General features: G+C 34.6%; 1 protein-coding gene and 1 long non-coding RNA gene across 4 annotated transcripts; one reads left to right on the forward strand and one right to left on the reverse strand.

Annotated features, from left to right (window-relative positions):
- Window positions 1-222: 222 nt before the first annotated feature.
- LOC103489825 (receptor-like serine/threonine-protein kinase ALE2) lies at window positions 223-6849 on the reverse strand. 2 transcript variants are annotated; one of them, XM_008449133.3, is made up of 9 exons: window positions 6238-6849; window positions 5552-5641; window positions 4511-4615; window positions 4347-4436; window positions 3738-4106; window positions 3394-3654; window positions 2851-3240; window positions 1650-1890; window positions 223-1378 (listed from the first exon to the last, which is right to left on the reverse strand). In XM_008449133.3, the coding sequence occupies exons 1-9, from the start codon at window positions 6302-6304 to the stop codon at window positions 664-666; spliced, it is 2328 nt and encodes a 775-aa protein (XP_008447355.1). In that variant the 5' UTR covers window positions 6305-6849; the 3' UTR covers window positions 223-663. The 2 variants fall into 2 exon arrangements, with proteins under 2 accessions (XP_008447355.1, XP_050939294.1); XM_051083337.1 differs by lacking the exon at window positions 4511-4615 and having other exon boundaries at window positions 6238-6805.
- Window positions 6850-10682: 3833 nt separating this feature from the next.
- On the forward strand, window positions 10683-12698 carry LOC127148909 (uncharacterized). 2 transcript variants are annotated; one of them, XR_007820150.1, is made up of 3 exons: window positions 10683-10877; window positions 10983-11253; window positions 11500-12698. It is a non-coding gene; the product is annotated as an uncharacterized LOC127148909 (long non-coding RNA). The 2 variants fall into 2 exon arrangements; XR_007820151.1 differs by lacking the exon at window positions 10683-10877 and having other exon boundaries at window positions 10928-11253.
- The last annotated feature ends 4186 nt before the right edge of the window (window positions 12699-16884 follow it).

The following is a 16884-nucleotide window of genomic DNA, read 5'->3' on the forward strand; positions in this document are numbered from 1 at the left end:
ACGAGATCAAGAAGAGAGAGTGAGAACAAGGAGCAAGGATAAAAAAATTGCAAAAATTTAAGGCAACGAAAAAGAAACGAGGCCACGTTCACTGTTCGATCCATATCCATTGAAGAACAAATTGGTGAGTATGAATAAGCAATTTCACAACACACTTCGGGACGAAATCCTATAAATTTCAGTTGTGCAAAATGATGATTCAGGACGAAAACCTAAAAAATATAAGAGGGTCAGGGTGAAATTTGTCATTTGATGTAAAAGACGGAGACTCCTTAATGCAAAAATTGTCAGAAAGAAGATTATGATACAACTAGAAGAGAGTATTCAAATTACATTTCTAACCTCGTATGGTAATGAATCAACAATTCCAAAATTAGAACCCAATACTTTGCGCTCTCTTTTCTCTTTTTCTTTTTCTTTTTCTCTCTCCACACATTTAATGACAACTTTTTTAACTTCCAAGCTTGAAAGCCATCTTTATGAACCATAGAGTTTAAAACTGTACATTTTCAAAAGAGTCGCACAAAGCCATCCACAAGAATCAGCAACACCAAAATGTCCCCTTCAAAGCTCCACACATCACAAAATAAATGATCGATAATGGAGCTGTGAAGGGGCCACCAATAGCGGCAGATCTGTTTTTTTTTAAAAAAAAACTCAAACTCAAACCCAAAACCTGTTGCTGTTCCAAGAAGGTCTTGAAAGAAATCCTCCATGCTCGCTCCTACTTCCCGAAAATCTATAGAATGAAGGCTTACTTCGAGCAGTTCGTAATGGACCTGACCTGTTTCCATGTCGAATAGGCAAAGATATCTCGTCGCCTACCAAACTTGAAGTTGAAAACGGACGGTTTTCCATTTCTTCAAGAGGCCCAGAGCTATATTCCATGGTGATGAAGGAAGAGGCTTGACCATATGTGAGTCGAGGTGTAAGGCCACCGGCATTCCACCAACTGCTGTCAGATGGGACAAGGTCGCCTTTAAAATCTGAGTCCCGAGCCGAGGACTCCTTTTGACTGCAGTAATCTGCACATGTCTCGTCTGTGTCATTGTATATCAGTTTTAGAGCTTGCACAACTTCTCCCATAAATGGCCTCTGGGTCACCTCTGGATGAACACACATCGAAGCAATGGCAGCTACTTTGGCCATGTCATCGAAGTCGTAGGTACCAGCTAAAGAAGGATCTACTAGTTGCTCCAAACCTTCTCTACTAGTCAATAGAGGCCGTGCCCACGTTACGAGATTCTCCTCACCATGTGGTTGGGACATGTCTACTGGTTTTCGTCCAGAAAGAAGTTCAAGTAGCACGACTCCATAACTATAAACATCGCTTTTGACGAGCAGGTGCCCAGTCATTGCATATTCAGGGGCTACGTATCTGCAAATTTAATAACTCAGTCAAGAACAAAAACAGATATTCACTAATATTCATGTAAAGTAGAAACAGACTTGGGATTCATGATCCTTATTTTCCGAAGCTAACTGACAATATTGCAAGAAAAGGTTTATCCTCCAGATAACTCGGTTCCGAAACCAGTTTCTTGAATCCATGATCCATTGACTAAATACAAGCAGTTGATTATAGTATTACAGATTCGTAATCAGATTGGCTCAATAAAAAACATAGATATGCACAACACTGGAATTACCCGAAAGTTCCCATCACCCGTGTTGAGATGTGTTCACTTCCTTCAGTTGCTTCCCTTGCCAATCCAAAATCCGAAACCTTGGGGGTGAAGTCAACTTCCAACAGAACATTACTTGCCTTAAAATCGCGGTGAATTACACGAGGATTAGAATCTTCATGAAGATATGCCAAACCTCTTGCTGCCCCAAGAGCAATCTTTAATCGTGCGTCCCAGTCAAGAGGTCCATTTCTCTTGTCAATGCCTACACAATATAGATGAAGAGCCCTTTTAAAATAAAACCAAGTGTCATTAACAATGGATATAGAACAAAAAAATAATTGGTTAAGATCAAGATGAAAGAAAACTTTGAAACTAATAAATGGTAATGCATCAATATATATCTAAAAGAGAAATCTAAAGAGTTGGTAGTTTTTTTAAAATACAGGTTGAAGAGCCATCAAACTAAATGTTATTTGATTGATGCTAAGAATGATTGATTCATATTATATCTCCAAACGGATATAGGAACTCTTGTTTCTATTACCAACGGAAAACTAGAATTCTTAGGCATCATGCCCTACCAGAGCATTGGTGTGGCTCCTTGGAGAAAATAAAGGATGGAGTATTCCAGTATATGGTTTTATTACTCTAGTAGTTTTGTACAGTTTACGACCCCAAATTGGAGCATCTTACACAAATCTCTTCATAATTACTTTCTTTTGATATCAACTTAGATTGGTGGTTTTGTTTGATCCGTCACTCGTGGCGGATGCCAGTCAATTTGATGTTGGTGGTTAAGAAATTTCTAACGTTTCCTATGAACAAATCAACCCCTTTTCTTCACCCTTCTTGCTTTGAGAAATCCTTCGACTATCAATACTTTTCAATACAGAATTATTAAACAACAAAAAGGTAGATTAAAATTTTTAAACAGAACAAATTAAAAATAAAATGTGGACAGATAATAGAGAAGTCCCTAGGCACAGAAAGCAAAGGAGTCTTTAACTTGATATTATTCAAGAGATCAAATTTCATGGCACTTGATGATCAAGAAAAAGGTAACGGAGGAATTTTGGTTCTAAGATCGAATGGATGCAAAAAGTTATGCAAAAGTCAACTAGACAAATCGGGTACAGAAAATGGAGACAACGAACAACAGTACATATAAGTTAGATTAACAAATACCTAAAAAGATTAAGTAAAGGTGATATGGGAAACTTACCATGCAAGTGAGACTCAACACTGCCATTATGGACAAGCTCATAAACTAAGCAGCGAGTTCGCCCTTCAATGCATATGCCAATCAGTTTCACAAGATTCCGATGATGCAGTCTACTCAACATCTCAACTTCTGCAATAAATTCACGGTCTCTATTCTGATTATCCCGTGTAAGCAACTTAACTGCAACTTCATTTCCATCGTCCAAAATACCACAGTAAACTCGGCCAAACCCCCCTTCACCTAAAATTCTTTTTGAACTAAACTTGTCTGTTGCTTTCTCAAGTTCAGAAAGTGCAAATGTTTTAACAGATTGAAGACTGGTTGGCATTGTGGACATTAGTGAAACAGAGGTGGAGCTTGCAATGCTACTCGATAAGGCTGATCCTAGACCTGCATTAGTTCAAAATGAAATTGTCTCAAGCAGCATTACAAGTATAATAAACAGGAGTTGCCATATCGCTTATGGAATGGACAGTTCATAATCAAATAATAATTGTAGAAAGATCCTCGTGATAACTAACAGATCAGGGTCTATAAACTCACCAGATCTTTTGTTAATTGATGGTGTGAAGACCGGGCCAACAGCACTAGACGGTCTGCCAACTTTTCTCCATTTAAAAAAGATGGAAAGAGCTCCAATGAACACTAATAACACAACAAATGCTGAAAGTGCTATGATGGCAATTGTTTTGACATTCATCTTCTGGCTCTTATTAACGAAATTTGCAGTAATAGGAAGATCACCCGCACTTCCACTAGGAGCACTTCCCATGTACCCCCCATATGGCGGTGAAGAAGGAATCCCTGATCATGATTTGTTATTCTTAGTATTTAATAATGGGGGGAAGGTTAACAAAAGCAGAGAAAAAAAATGTTGAAGTTATTACCCGGATAGCTGATGTAGACAACTTCATAATCACCAAAAAGCGTCATATTTAAATGTACTTTTTTATCCCAAAACCTCCTGTAAGTAAGTACTGCAGTTGTATTATCAAACTTCTCCCCTAGAGGTACTAAATTTATGTCCACCATAGTTCTTCCTTGATTTTGACTGTCTGCAGTTGCACCCATGATTTTCACTTGGCTCTGCTCTAAGTAAGTCCCCACTGCAATCTCACTTTCAAGCTCATTCATCACAGGAAAAACAGCATATGGAGCTATATCCAGAAGAAGTCTGACTTTCATGGGAAACACACAGCCACAAGGTGAACCAAAGGGAGCTGCAGTAAGGGGCTCCATGCATATTTGATCACAACCTTCCAAGTTCATGGGCAAAAAATATTTAGTACAAAGAACTTCATGAAAGACATCCAACAACTTCAAGGCTAACCATTGGTCTAGACAACAACAGATGAAAATTTGCAAAGGTCCTTTGATAACATTCTTTATGGATCACCATCACTTAACAAAATCAAAGGCACAATGTACCAATTACCAATCATGGCATCAAATGCTACAAAGCTATTCAAATAATTGACTCATGAATAATTCAATACCTTGGTCTTTTGATGGGGTAGGAGCAACCACATGAGGTCGTCCACGATGACGTCGATGACGTCGGACAGGCAAGGGTGCACTGCTGGGACCTACAAAAGAGTAGTGTCAGTAAGTAATGGCAACCCATAGGACAGTGGAGAAACTATTAAATTGCCTTCATAACCTGGAGAGGGTGCTGGAGAAGTAGATGGTCCCAATAAAGACTTAGATATCCAGTTATCACGTAACTTTGAAGGCACAAATGAAAAACTTATGGACTCCAACCTTTCTGTATGAAGACACGTGAATGCCATAGAAAAAAGAGAAAAACATGAATAGTTACAAAATTAGAAGGAGATGAAGAAGGAATGACCATCATAAAAATTAACTACTTCACTTTTCTTTTTCCACCAACTGTGTTTACAGAAAGATAATAATAACTAATTTGAATTTGAGAACAATCCCAACCAAGCAGAAATTAAATTAAGCATTAAAAAATGACCAGATGTTCATGTAAAGGAAGACCACTGCCTTACTTGAGTTCCCAATTCCCAGGTTATAATTTATAATTGTCTTGTCTTTAATCCAGTCATGTAATGATTTATACAATTACAGTACAAACTCCCAACAAAATGCTAATGCTTACCAACTGCATTAATTTTTTATCGTATAAGGAATGTTTCCAATAATGAATGAAATTATCCAAAGGGAAATAAAGCGGGTCCAATATAAAGGGAATACAAAAGATGTTTCCAGCCGCATTGATTGAATTAGTTTTACATGTTCCTCTTCAAGTTGTTGAAAACCAACTTCAGACACAGGAAGCTGAAGCTATAAAGAGAAGAATTTAGGTTTGTTGGCAGAGTTGGTGAGATTGACTACCCCACACAACAACTGTACACGTTACATTCTAATAATTAACGTGAAAGATAAGCTTCACTTAGTAGTTTCCACTCCAACAGAAGTTCCTTTAATTAAAGACACCACAGTCAAAGTCAATAGAACACGTAAAATTTTCCAACTTGGGGAGTTCGAACAAAAAATGGTTGTGTAATTAGTTCAAACACAAGCTACAAGTTGTGAACTATCAAATTCTGTAAGAGCCACAACTTCACAACTGACCACATTTTGGGCACTTATCACACGTATTTTATAGTACCGAAATTGGATTTTGTATGGATATTAATCGAACAAGACATGTTGATACAAATGGAAATCACTGTACCATGCTCTGTTGACATCCCTGGGGTCATTGTTTGCAGGCTTGGCTGTAAGGAAGGAGATAAGTATATATGTGGTGAAACAGACGATTGTCCTGAAACCAGAGACAATAGACAACTCTTAGAAGTTCTCCATTATAATATCCAAGACAATTCAAATAAAAACAATACTAATAAAGCTCAACAATAAGAGATTTTAACATCGTATTCAGTGAAATATATATATATATCTTTAAAAAAGTAATCAGAAGTAAATAGAGTATTACTCTTACTACATACAGTAGTGTATGTTGCCCCTGGTCTAATTGTTCGCTCAAGTAATGACTCTTTTTACAATTCAATTCAAGTAAATGTGTGCGTATTGCTGAATACAATTCAGATAACAACAAAACTAGTACAGTTCGATGATAAGAGATTCAAATGTCGTATTCAGCAAAATATATACATATTAAAGAAAAAAAAATTAAAATTCAGAAGCAAGCAAATCGAGTGTCACTCTAACTACAGCTTACAGTAATGTAAGTTAACAGTAAAAAAAAAAAAAAAAAAAAAAAACAGCTCTTCGACGGTCTAATTCTTCGGTGAAGAAATGACTCCTTTTGCACAGAAACTAAAAAAAGACGAAAAGCAGTAAAGCAAGCAAAAAAATAAAAAAATAAAAATAACGCGTACTTTACTTGAGAAAAGTTACCTGAGCAAGAGAAAAGCAAATCGAAGGCATGAAGAACAAAAAGAGGTAGCAAAATCGAGAAAGGCATTTTTGCATCCGGGAAAGCAAATTTTTCAGAGGAAAAGAATCAGCATCGTCGTCTTCATCATTATGATCATCAGTAGCCATAACGAGCTACAAGCTGAAGCAAAAGCAGAACATAAATCCGGCAAAGAGAACAGCCAGAAGTGATAGAATGAAGCAGTGGGAAGGAAGAATGATGGTGAAGACAATGCGAAGTAAAAATGAGAGACCACATGACTGAAAATGACGGGGGAGAAACCCTAGGAGAGAGAAAAGGGGAGAGGAGGAGGAAGCAATGCAGGTATGTAGGGTTGTAGATCCATGAAATGCGGGGGAAGATCTAGAAGAAAGGAATGAGGAAAGGTTGAGTATGGAGTGAAGGAGGAGGAGGAGGAATTTGAGAAGAGAAAAAGAATGGAAGAGAATGAGAGGAAAAAGGAGATCTTGAGAGAAAGGAGATGACGAAGATGAATGGGAGCTAGGTGAGGAACTTTATTACATGGCAACAAACAACACTCTACTATTACTCTACTACTACTAACCCACTGCGTTTCTTTCTTTCTTCTTCTTCTTTTTTTCTTTTTTTCTTTTTTTCTTTTTTAATTATTATTTATTATTATTGTTATTATTTTTCTTTTTCTTTTCAAAAAGGTGATCAATAGATGTCTCTGGTCCACGCGATGTTGAATGAAACGACAATTTAGAGACTCGTTTGACTACGTCATAATTCCTTTTTTCCTTTTTGTTTTCTTTTGCCACATACAATAATATTATATATATATATATATATATATATATGTATATTATACATATTTTTCCCTTTTTGTTTTCTTTTGCCAGCAAACTTTCCCTATACAAATATATACACATTATACAAATAAATTTTTGTTTACCTTTGATGCATCAATCTACAACAGTGAGTTTTTTTCTTGTGCAGATAGACCTAAAGTCAGTTGTGTTAATTTCAAATGACTCAGATTTTAATATGAATGAAAACCGAGTTTTTACTTATGTTACAGCTTGCAGGTTAATTTTTTTTAGAGTTTAGCTATAACAAAAATACTCCTAAGTACTCACTTCATTCCGAATAGGAAATCTTTGGTTTGACAAGAAACAAGGTCAAATAGAAAACATCAATCAAGTCCCCGAACGAACGAGGACGGGGAGGGTGTTCCACCCACTCCTCGAACCTATCTAGATACTTTTTATTTTATTATATATAGACACACTTGTTTATTAATTTGTATTTAAAATATTTATTTTGTGTACTTAGATTTAAAGGAGTAGTTAAGGTTTTGTTAATTTTTTTACATTTTTTTTACAGGAAATTGTGATGGATAAAATATAATAAAAGCTTAAATAAGTTATAAAAAGTTTGATCTATTTTGCTATATTTTATAAATAATTTCAATGTTTTGCTATTTTTAAAAATATCCTTTTTTAATTGTATTTAATAATTAAATTAACTTAAATATTTATTAACTTTTAAATTAAAAATTGTTGGAATATTTATTGTTAGGAAAATTTTCATAACTATAACAAACAACCAAAATATTTATGGTCCATGTAACAAACTGAAAAAGCCCTTTAAGATGACCATTTTTTTAATTCTAGCCTCTTCATCGTCTTTATTCTCTTCCTTTTCTTTTTTATTTTTTCCAAACTGTTATTGAAGATCGTGTACTAAATATAGATCGTTTACCAAATATAAAATATCTATTTTTTTAAAATGTTATTTGGTTATTGAAGATCGTTTACTAAATATAAAAAATCTTGAAAAAAAAAGTCATTTAGATTTTGGGTAGCCAAATCTAAACATCTAAACGTTCGTGTATCAGAAATAGCAAAATCTAAATAATCGTGTATAAAAAATCTTGAAAAATTATCATTTAGATTTGGCTACTCAAATCTTAACGACCGAGTACCAAATCTAAATGATCTTGTAACCAAATTAAACGATCGTGTATAAAGAATCTTGAAAAAAATCATTTAGATTTGGCTAAATCTAAATGATCAAAACTAAATGATCGTGTACCAAACAATAGCCAAATTTAAACGATTATGTACCAAATATATTACATGCGTTGTTGACAGCGTTATTGATGGGGGGCATTTTTTGTATTTTCTATTGTGGGTCTGTGAGCTTTTTCTGTTTTCGAAATTGTTCTATAGATTGTAAATATTTTACCGATTTGTTATATTTTTTAAAAGACCCCTTATTATTGTTAATTTAAATATATTTTAAATAAAATATAATTAAAAAGGGAGACATGGATTTTTTCCCGTAAGACCCAATCTCCAAACAGAAATTTTTCGAGCCTACCCAACTCCCCAAAATGGGGAATGGGGCATGGACAAGGATGGAGATTCCTCACAGGGACGAGGATGGGTCGTGCTCCCTCCCACCCTGGCCTCGTAGTCAATCCTATTAGAGCTTATTTTCAATTGTGAGTTTACAAATTACACCCATCATAAGTTGATGAGATCTCAAATGTGATTTCTAGGTGTATTGCGATTTTTATAAAATAATAATTATATTATTAATAAATTCTCACATATTATTAAAAATTTGTAGTCTTTTGGTTTGTCTGTGAAGCACTAAGGATCTCATCAATTTATAATAAGTGTGAGAATCACAATTATGCATTGGCAATTTAACATTGGGTGTTCCTTTGTGATGTAAGCAAAATATTAGTTTTCATTGTTTTTAGTTTAGATCATTTCACTTTAGTGAAACTAGATTTTGGTAATATGCACAAATCTCCTTTAAAAATGTTTGGATCATATCTAGTGGGTGTTGTATCGAATGAAACCTTTTGGATTCCGAATCATCTATCCAACATTGTCTAGTCTACATCAGATTTTGTCTATTAACATTATTGTGGATGTAATTAACATATGATAAGTTGGTCACTCTTTATAAGTTTTTCAAGATGAAGTTAATAACTTGTACAAATATAAATTATTATGGTCTCTTAGGTAGAATAATAATGGAGTCAAAGCGCATGATAAATGTGTAAAAATGTATAACTTCTATCGCAAATTCATAACTATTAGAGAATACAACTTGCATAAGTCTCCACGTTTATTTTACCCTATTTTTTAGTATTTTATCGCAGAGTTAGAAAGAAAATAAGAAGTCAATGAATCACAAAGGACCGCGTGCTACGAATAAGAAGCTTCTCTGACATTCAAACATTTCTAGGCGAGAATCCACATCAGCACCCAAGGAAGTAATCACTAGAAGACAAGAATAGTAGCTGGAGTTGATGTGACTTGACAAAAGGTTGCAATTGGCCGGTGTTGACATGATTAGAAGAATAGAAGTTTTCCATCGAAAGTAGCCAATAAAAGGACTCCATCTCTGCCAAGTGAAATGGCTGGCCTGAATGGGCCAAACACTAGAGAGCTCTATTTACTCTCTATAAAGTTTCTTCGTCTTCAATCTGTTTTGTAAGTGAGAGCTTCAAGAGAGATTAAAAAGATTCCATCATTTTCCTTCCCTTAACTTGTAATATTCTTCATTCTTTTTACTTTTCATTTTTGTATTTCATTGTAATGTATATTGTTCATATTGTACAATAGCCTAAGATCTATATTCTTTAATACATCTTTATCCACTTTCAATTCAACATTCTTTTACTGTTCATCTGTTAATGTGTTATAAGTAGTTTAGGCTTATGATAAGTTCTTGATAGGAAGCTTAGCTTATAGGGTTTATCGCGTTAGTTGAGCTATAATTATCACTTATCCAACATCTGTCACCAACTACTCGAGAGAGTAAATAGCAAGGATATGATGAGCGTGCGCAAGAGGGAGTTTGGAGACAAACTTCACCTTGGCGATTAAATCTCTATCATTTGTGTCCCGAAAGGAGAACAACTATGCTGACTTAGTGTCGAGAGGTTGCTACCCTTAAAAGAGAGGTAATATGAGTCTTATATGTAAACACTTCTAGATAAATATCCCTTAACCAATCTTTATTATTTGCATACCAATAGGAAGCAAGTGCGGTGTTTAACGCATTGAGAGGTGCTCACGTTAATCGTAAGCTAGTTGACTAATCTCTATCGCATCAAGGTTGTCGCATGGATTAATCGCCTAATAACGTGTTCCTTCACTTTTTCTTAATACAAGTTGTAAACCCGATATTTTCTTGATTTAATTTCTTTAAATGTGGAAAGAAAAAAAAAAGAAAAAGAAAATGGAAATTAAGTGTAAATATATATATATATATATATATATTTATATATTAAATAGTTTTATTAAATAAAGTAAAGAAAAGAAAGAAAATAAAGGATAAAAAGAAGAAAAGGAGAAGAAAATTTCATTTTTTTTCTTTTCTTCTTCTTCTTCTCTTCCCTTCACCGCCAAGATTTTGAAGACATCCAAGTTTCATTTTTTTTTTCTTTTTCCTTCTTCAATTTGCAGAGAACTTCTAAGAGAGATTTTGGAAGAAGAAGAGAAATTTTACTAGAATTTTTAGGTTGAAGAAGAGGAGGAGAACTCAAGCAAAGTGTATCAATGGCTGAATTTTAGTTCATTCTGCACATCACTGGTTTTTAATTCGGTTTGAACTCTTCAAAAGGAATTAAGAGGTGAGATTTACATTTACTGAAATTTAACTCATTTTTAAACAAATTTATGAAGAACGTTGGAGCAAATTCGGATATTCATTTGGTGCTTTTTGATGAAGAAAACAGGGCAGTTGGTTTTCACTCGAAATCAGGAGGTCTCTGGTTTTTCTTGTATTTCAGAGTGTATCGGTAGAGTTAGAATCTCTATTTGGTATGGTTGGAAAGCTTATTCAATTTACTACAACTTTCATGAAGAAATTGTAAACCAAAAACGACTAAAAATCAGTTAAATTGTAGGGACAAGTTAAAGAGGTCGTGTGTGCGCAATTCTGGAAGTGGTTCTGTTTTGAGGGTTATATGTGTTTATGCACGGGGAATCAGATTTATATGTCTTCAGGTAAGTTTTAGAGGATCTCAAAATGAAGATTTTGATATAAAGAACACTCATTTTGGTTAAGTATTGAGAAAGTTATATTCCTTTGAAGTTTATGTTAGAAATCTGGAAATTTTAGAGAATTGTTGAAATAGGATTTTATTTCTTAAGCTTTGTTTTCGTGAGCGTCATCTTTGGTGCGACATGTTATGTATATCTTTAGGAAACCAGAATGTTTAGAGTTTTAATACTCGGTTGGGTTGTTGGCAGGCCGAGAAGAATTAAACCGAGCTTATAGACCAAGGATCTAGCCCAAGACTGTGAGTGACAAAACCAACTTTGAAATATTTTCCATAATTGTTATTATGATTGAATGCGATAAATGTTTATTTACGAAGCCATGAAAAGTATTTGAATTTCATGACTATTTTCAAATATACATTTGGAGACTAGATTTCTTAAAGAAATTTATGCTAGCACGTAGATATTAAATGTTTGGAAAGTATTTAAACCACGATATGTTAAGCAAAGCATGAATTAGTATGAAGTTTTGTTTTAAGAACTTCAATTTTCCACGAAAGAGCTGAGTAAAGTTCGAGCTTTGTGTAAAATTTATAAGCAGGCATGTTTTAATATTTAAAGATGATTTATGAAATTTTCATTAACTACATGACTGAGATCTTGAGCCTGAGGCTAGAGATTACCGTGTGCACGCTGGTTAGATTCCGTTGTTGACGTTGAGTGTACTCCGTAACAACGATGCTGTCGTGAGTGCTGGGCGGGCCCCACTACGACAAAGATGATGGGAGTGCTGGGCGGGCCCCACTACATCGTAGTGCTTGTAAACGTTGTTGTACTAGGTGTACCCTACACAACGTAGATTCGTCATGTTAGTTAAAATGCTTCGATATACTTGATATGCCTTGCTAGATTTCAATGATGAACATGCTGAGTATTTAAGGAAGCTATTCTTACTACTACACATTTACATTTGCGACTTGTATAAACAGATTTATATGTGTAAAGTTTTCACGTGCTCTTATCTTTAAATTCATAGTTTTAAACTGAGTCACTCACTGAGCTTCATAGCTCACCCTTTCCAAAATGTTTTACCCATTTTCCAGGTAGAGATCGACTTCTCGGTGCCTGATAAACTGCCTTAGTCTGCGGAAGCTTCATTATCGATTGCCAGTACGTGTTTTGAGTTGGGCATAGAGTCTGTTGTGTTGTGGTGTATATACACCCTTGTATGTTATAGATACTCCACAGTTTGTATAAGCTTTAGGAGCTGTAGTTGTGTAAATTTTGTTGGTTATATTTTGATTAAGGTGTCTTTAGGTTTACTCGTGAAATCGGTAAATTTTGAGGTACACTTCATGTATGTGTTTGACTAGCTGTGTTTGACTAGCCTAGGATCCGCTGTGTTTTGTGGCATGTACAATAGTTTATATACTAGATTGGCAAGTTCATCACATGAAAGTTTTAAGCAGAGTCAACAGATACAGGTACAGAAAAGCGTTGTTCGTCGGCTTCACGCCATCTTTCGGTCTAAGGTAGCAGGTAGTCCGGGAGGGGGTGTGACACAAGTTAGTTTAGATTCCTATCTCTCCATCTCTTACCACATTTTACAGATTCTCTAGTGTAGATATTAGGTTAGCTTAGACACATTTACTTTGTAATGTATATATAGACGTTTTATACTGCCTAGATGAAGAAGTAAGCTTTATAACTAATATTTGACATCAATTTCTTGTAGAGATTTGAAAATTTTATGTACATATGGATATATATACATATAACTGTTATGGAAAATGAAAAGGATAATTATATTTGTTAAAATATAATTAGTTAAGGAAAAGATATGGTATTTTGGAGAGAAGAAGATTAAGATAATTATATTTGTTAAGATATAATTATTTTAGGAAAGATATTGTTTGGTGGAAATAAGATAAAGATAAATTATTGTTGAAGGGTAATTATTTTTGGAGAAAGATATTTATGGAGAGAGAAAAAAAATTTAAAATAACAATTATATAATGAAAATATAATTATTATTTAGTAAAAGATAATTATGATAAGAAAGAAAAAGTTTTATTGGATTGGGATTTAAATGAAGAGAGAAGATTTTTTTTTGGAAAAGAATTTAAAAAGGAAAAGAAAGATATTTAAAGAGGAAAAAGAAATAATAATAACGATATTATTATTATTATTATTATAAATATCTCGTTTTACGTGCCATCATCATCTTCCTCCTCTTTAGAAAAAGAAACCCTAAACGTCGTCGCCTCCTTCACCATTCTTCACCGCCAGTAGCAACACATCCCCATCGTCACCCAATCGATCACCATCATCTTCTTCATCTCCAACCACCAAGTCACGTGAAGTTTCCATCGAAGCCGCATACATCCTTAGCTTGAGCCGGAGTTCGAACACCTCCCTTGCACGTTGGCTCGCCTCCACATGTTTCTTGTCATCTCCATCTCACGCATCAGTTAGCAAACCATCATCGGTCGCTGTTCGAAATGTCATCCAACTCGTCTTCACGCCATTCGCAAGCCACACGCGAGTCGTCCTTTTTGTCTAGCCGAGTCCAACGTCTGTCTTCAAGTCGAGACCCATCCGATCCAAACTGAGCCACACGTATCCCTCACTTTAGTCAAGAGCAAGCCGCCTTCTCTCTAACCTGAGCCAAGTTTGAGCTGCACCCTTTAGCTGAGTCGCCCAACAACTCTTTACACTTATTTTGACATATTTTGGTAAGTTTTAATGGGATTTAGGTAATACCCATTAAATGGTAATTTGGAACTCTAATTAATTTAATTTTGACTTTTATTTGGATTTCTCCTGTGAAGGTTAATTGGCTAAATTGGGTAAGTTGATTAATTGGAGAATTTTGGAGATCGTAGTTCACCGTTAATATTTCTTAATTAAGCTATTTGAATTCTCCTTTATTATTAGGATCGAATTAATTGGAAGACTCTCAACTGTTAACTAGGAATTAATTGTTTTAGCTAATCTCGAGGTAAGAGATTCTACTACTAGACCTTCGAATTGAATTTAAAAGACTGCATGTATTTACGGTTATACATTGATGGTAGCTAAAATGCATAATGCGATGTTGTTGATGATGACTGATGTTATGTTGATGATGATGACTGATATGTTTATGATTATTATGATACATGATATATTAATCACATGCTTAAGGACATTATGATTAATATTCATGTTATGTTATGATGATGTTACATGTTTTTGGATTATGGTGTGTCTATTAACTTTGTATGTTAAATTTCTTACCCCACATGTATTATGATCCTATCTACGAGGTCACTCGCACGACTAGGGGTGTTCTTACGGGGCACTTGCACAATTTAAGGGTGTACCTACGGATCACATGCACGGTTAGGGGACAGTTATACTGTGTATACGAGGTCACTCGTACTACTAGGAGTGTTTCGATGGGACCACTCGCACGATTAGGGGTGTACCTACGTATTACATGTATGTTTATAGAGTGTATACCTGCGATCACTCGCACGACTAGAGGTGTTTCCATGAAATCACTCGCACGATTTAGGGATGTTCATATGGGCTCACTTACTCAGGTGTGCTCCATTGGACACATGACATTATGATTATGTTTCTAACGAAAAGTTAATAGATTACCTAGTGGGACTAGTAGTGGGTCCCTTACTGAGTATATTTATGTACAAGCTCTTTCCTATGTTTAATATTTCAAACTAAGGTAGAGAACTTGAGAAGCTGGGGAGTGACAGAAAGGGATCCGTGGCATGCCATATGGAGACACGGTTAGCTTCTGTGTCTATTTATACGTTTTTCAGAATTTTAGGGTCACGTATAAATTTTTATCCTTAAAATTTAAACATTTTACTTAAGATTTTGTCCTATTTATTTGTTTTTATTTTCTTTAAAATTGTTAAAATCCACGAGTCACATTTTCAAATTAATTTTGTTTGTTTTGATAATCTTATTTTGTGAAAATCTTGATTTTATAAGGATTTTAGTCATCTGTTTCTTCAAGAAAGTATAAATTTCTATCCGTCTTTTTGAGTAATTACCTTAACTTAATTTAAAAGTTTGGATCGTTACAGCTCTCGTTTCACTTACACTTGGGTAAGTGATAAGAAAACTTATACTTAACGAGGATTTAGTAAGTACAAAAGGACAAAAGACATAGTGAGCATCTTGCATGCAATGACCATGACTCGCCACGTAGAGATTAAGACTACAAATAGAACAAACATTGAATTGTTGAACTCCAACTTAAATTCCAAGAAGCAAAAGTCTCATGTGGTTGTTCTCAATAGTGAAGTGGGTTTTTGGCTTCTAATTCCAATGGTGCTACCATTATGGTTATGGAGACTGAAGAGTTCTTTCAATCTTTGGTTGAACATATTGAGCTAGCTAAGACATTTGTGTTTTATGAAAACATATTGAAAAACTCTTGATGATAAGTGCTCAATATATACATGCATTGGATGCAAAGCCATAGGTCCTATAATCCTTACAAATACTCACAAAGAAAACTAACTTAGAATCTATGATAGTCACTCTTAGATCCTAAGACAACTCACTATATAATTAACTTGATCAAGACTAATCCAATGAAATGATTTTATCATCAAATTTAAAGCAAGATTTGAAAAGAAAATACAATACCAAAATGATTTTTTTTCAAAAATATAACAAACCGGTAAAATGTTTACACTCACTGAGTGATAGTTGGAAAACCTTTTTGGGAAATACAATGGATAAATCATTTTCGTTTCATATATACATGCATAACACCTCAATTCAATAAATCAAAAATTGCACAACACAAGTTAGTCACCACATTACTTTTCATCGAGAATATAAACCATCCCGCGCATAGACTACTGTGATGTCCTTTCACAATCATCAGCATCTCTTGAGACTTTGTTGATTCATTTCTAGCTGCTCAGGCCACGCTCAATACATTCCTTTCAACGTATTAGCCAGATTCTCACTGCCATGTGGTCCTTTCACCTTATTCTTGCCTTGACTCATTATGTGCACATAAATAGCTAGCTCATTGATAAGAATATCATACAATTAAAGCATATAATACAATCACATAAACCGTGAACTTTAACTTTGAAACATAACATTAAAGCTTTCTTTCATAAATCGAATTCTTCAAAAGCATAAACATAAACTTCAATTAACATAACAACACGAATCTTAGGAGGAAGACTTAAAAAATAAGTTACTTTTAGAAAATCACTCACTGTGCTACGTTTCCCTTAGCTCATAATGTCTTTGCAACTCAAAAGTTTTTCTTAGCTTCTCAACAGCACAACACTTCAATTCACCTTCTCTTTGTATATTCTCATAATAACCCCTTTCTTTCTATCTTAATATGTTATTTATTTTAATCCTATAATAGATTAGTCATCTCTTAATTTCTTAAAACTGTAAAATGCATGTAATATGCTTAAGACACCTAGATTTTGGGTTGAGATCACTGATATCTTCGTCCTTCTCGATTGGACACGGCCTCGAGAATACTCGAGAATCCTATTTCTTACGCTTTTGTCCTTCATCTCAGTCGAACAAGCACTGAGATTGCCCTGGGTCACTTCTGTCTTCATTCTTTGCCTAAGATTCCAC

This window comes from Cucumis melo, chromosome 4 (assembly GCF_025177605.1).
Source record: "Cucumis melo cultivar AY chromosome 4, USDA_Cmelo_AY_1.0, whole genome shotgun sequence".
NCBI classification, from domain to species: Eukaryota; Viridiplantae; Streptophyta; class Magnoliopsida; order Cucurbitales; family Cucurbitaceae; genus Cucumis; species Cucumis melo.

Coding starts and splice junctions, on each gene's coding strand:
- LOC103489825 (XM_008449133.3), bottom strand. CDS start 6,304: ATGCCTTTCTCGATTTTGCTACCTCTTTTTGTTCTTCATGCCTTCGAT. Junction 3,241..3,393: donor ATCAATTAACAAAAGATCTG/GTGAGTTTATAG, acceptor GAACTAATGCAG/GTCTAGGATCAGCCTTATCG. Junction 1,891..2,850: donor TGTTGAGTCTCACTTGCATG/GTAAGTTTCCCA, acceptor TATATTGTGTAG/GCATTGACAAGAGAAATGGA.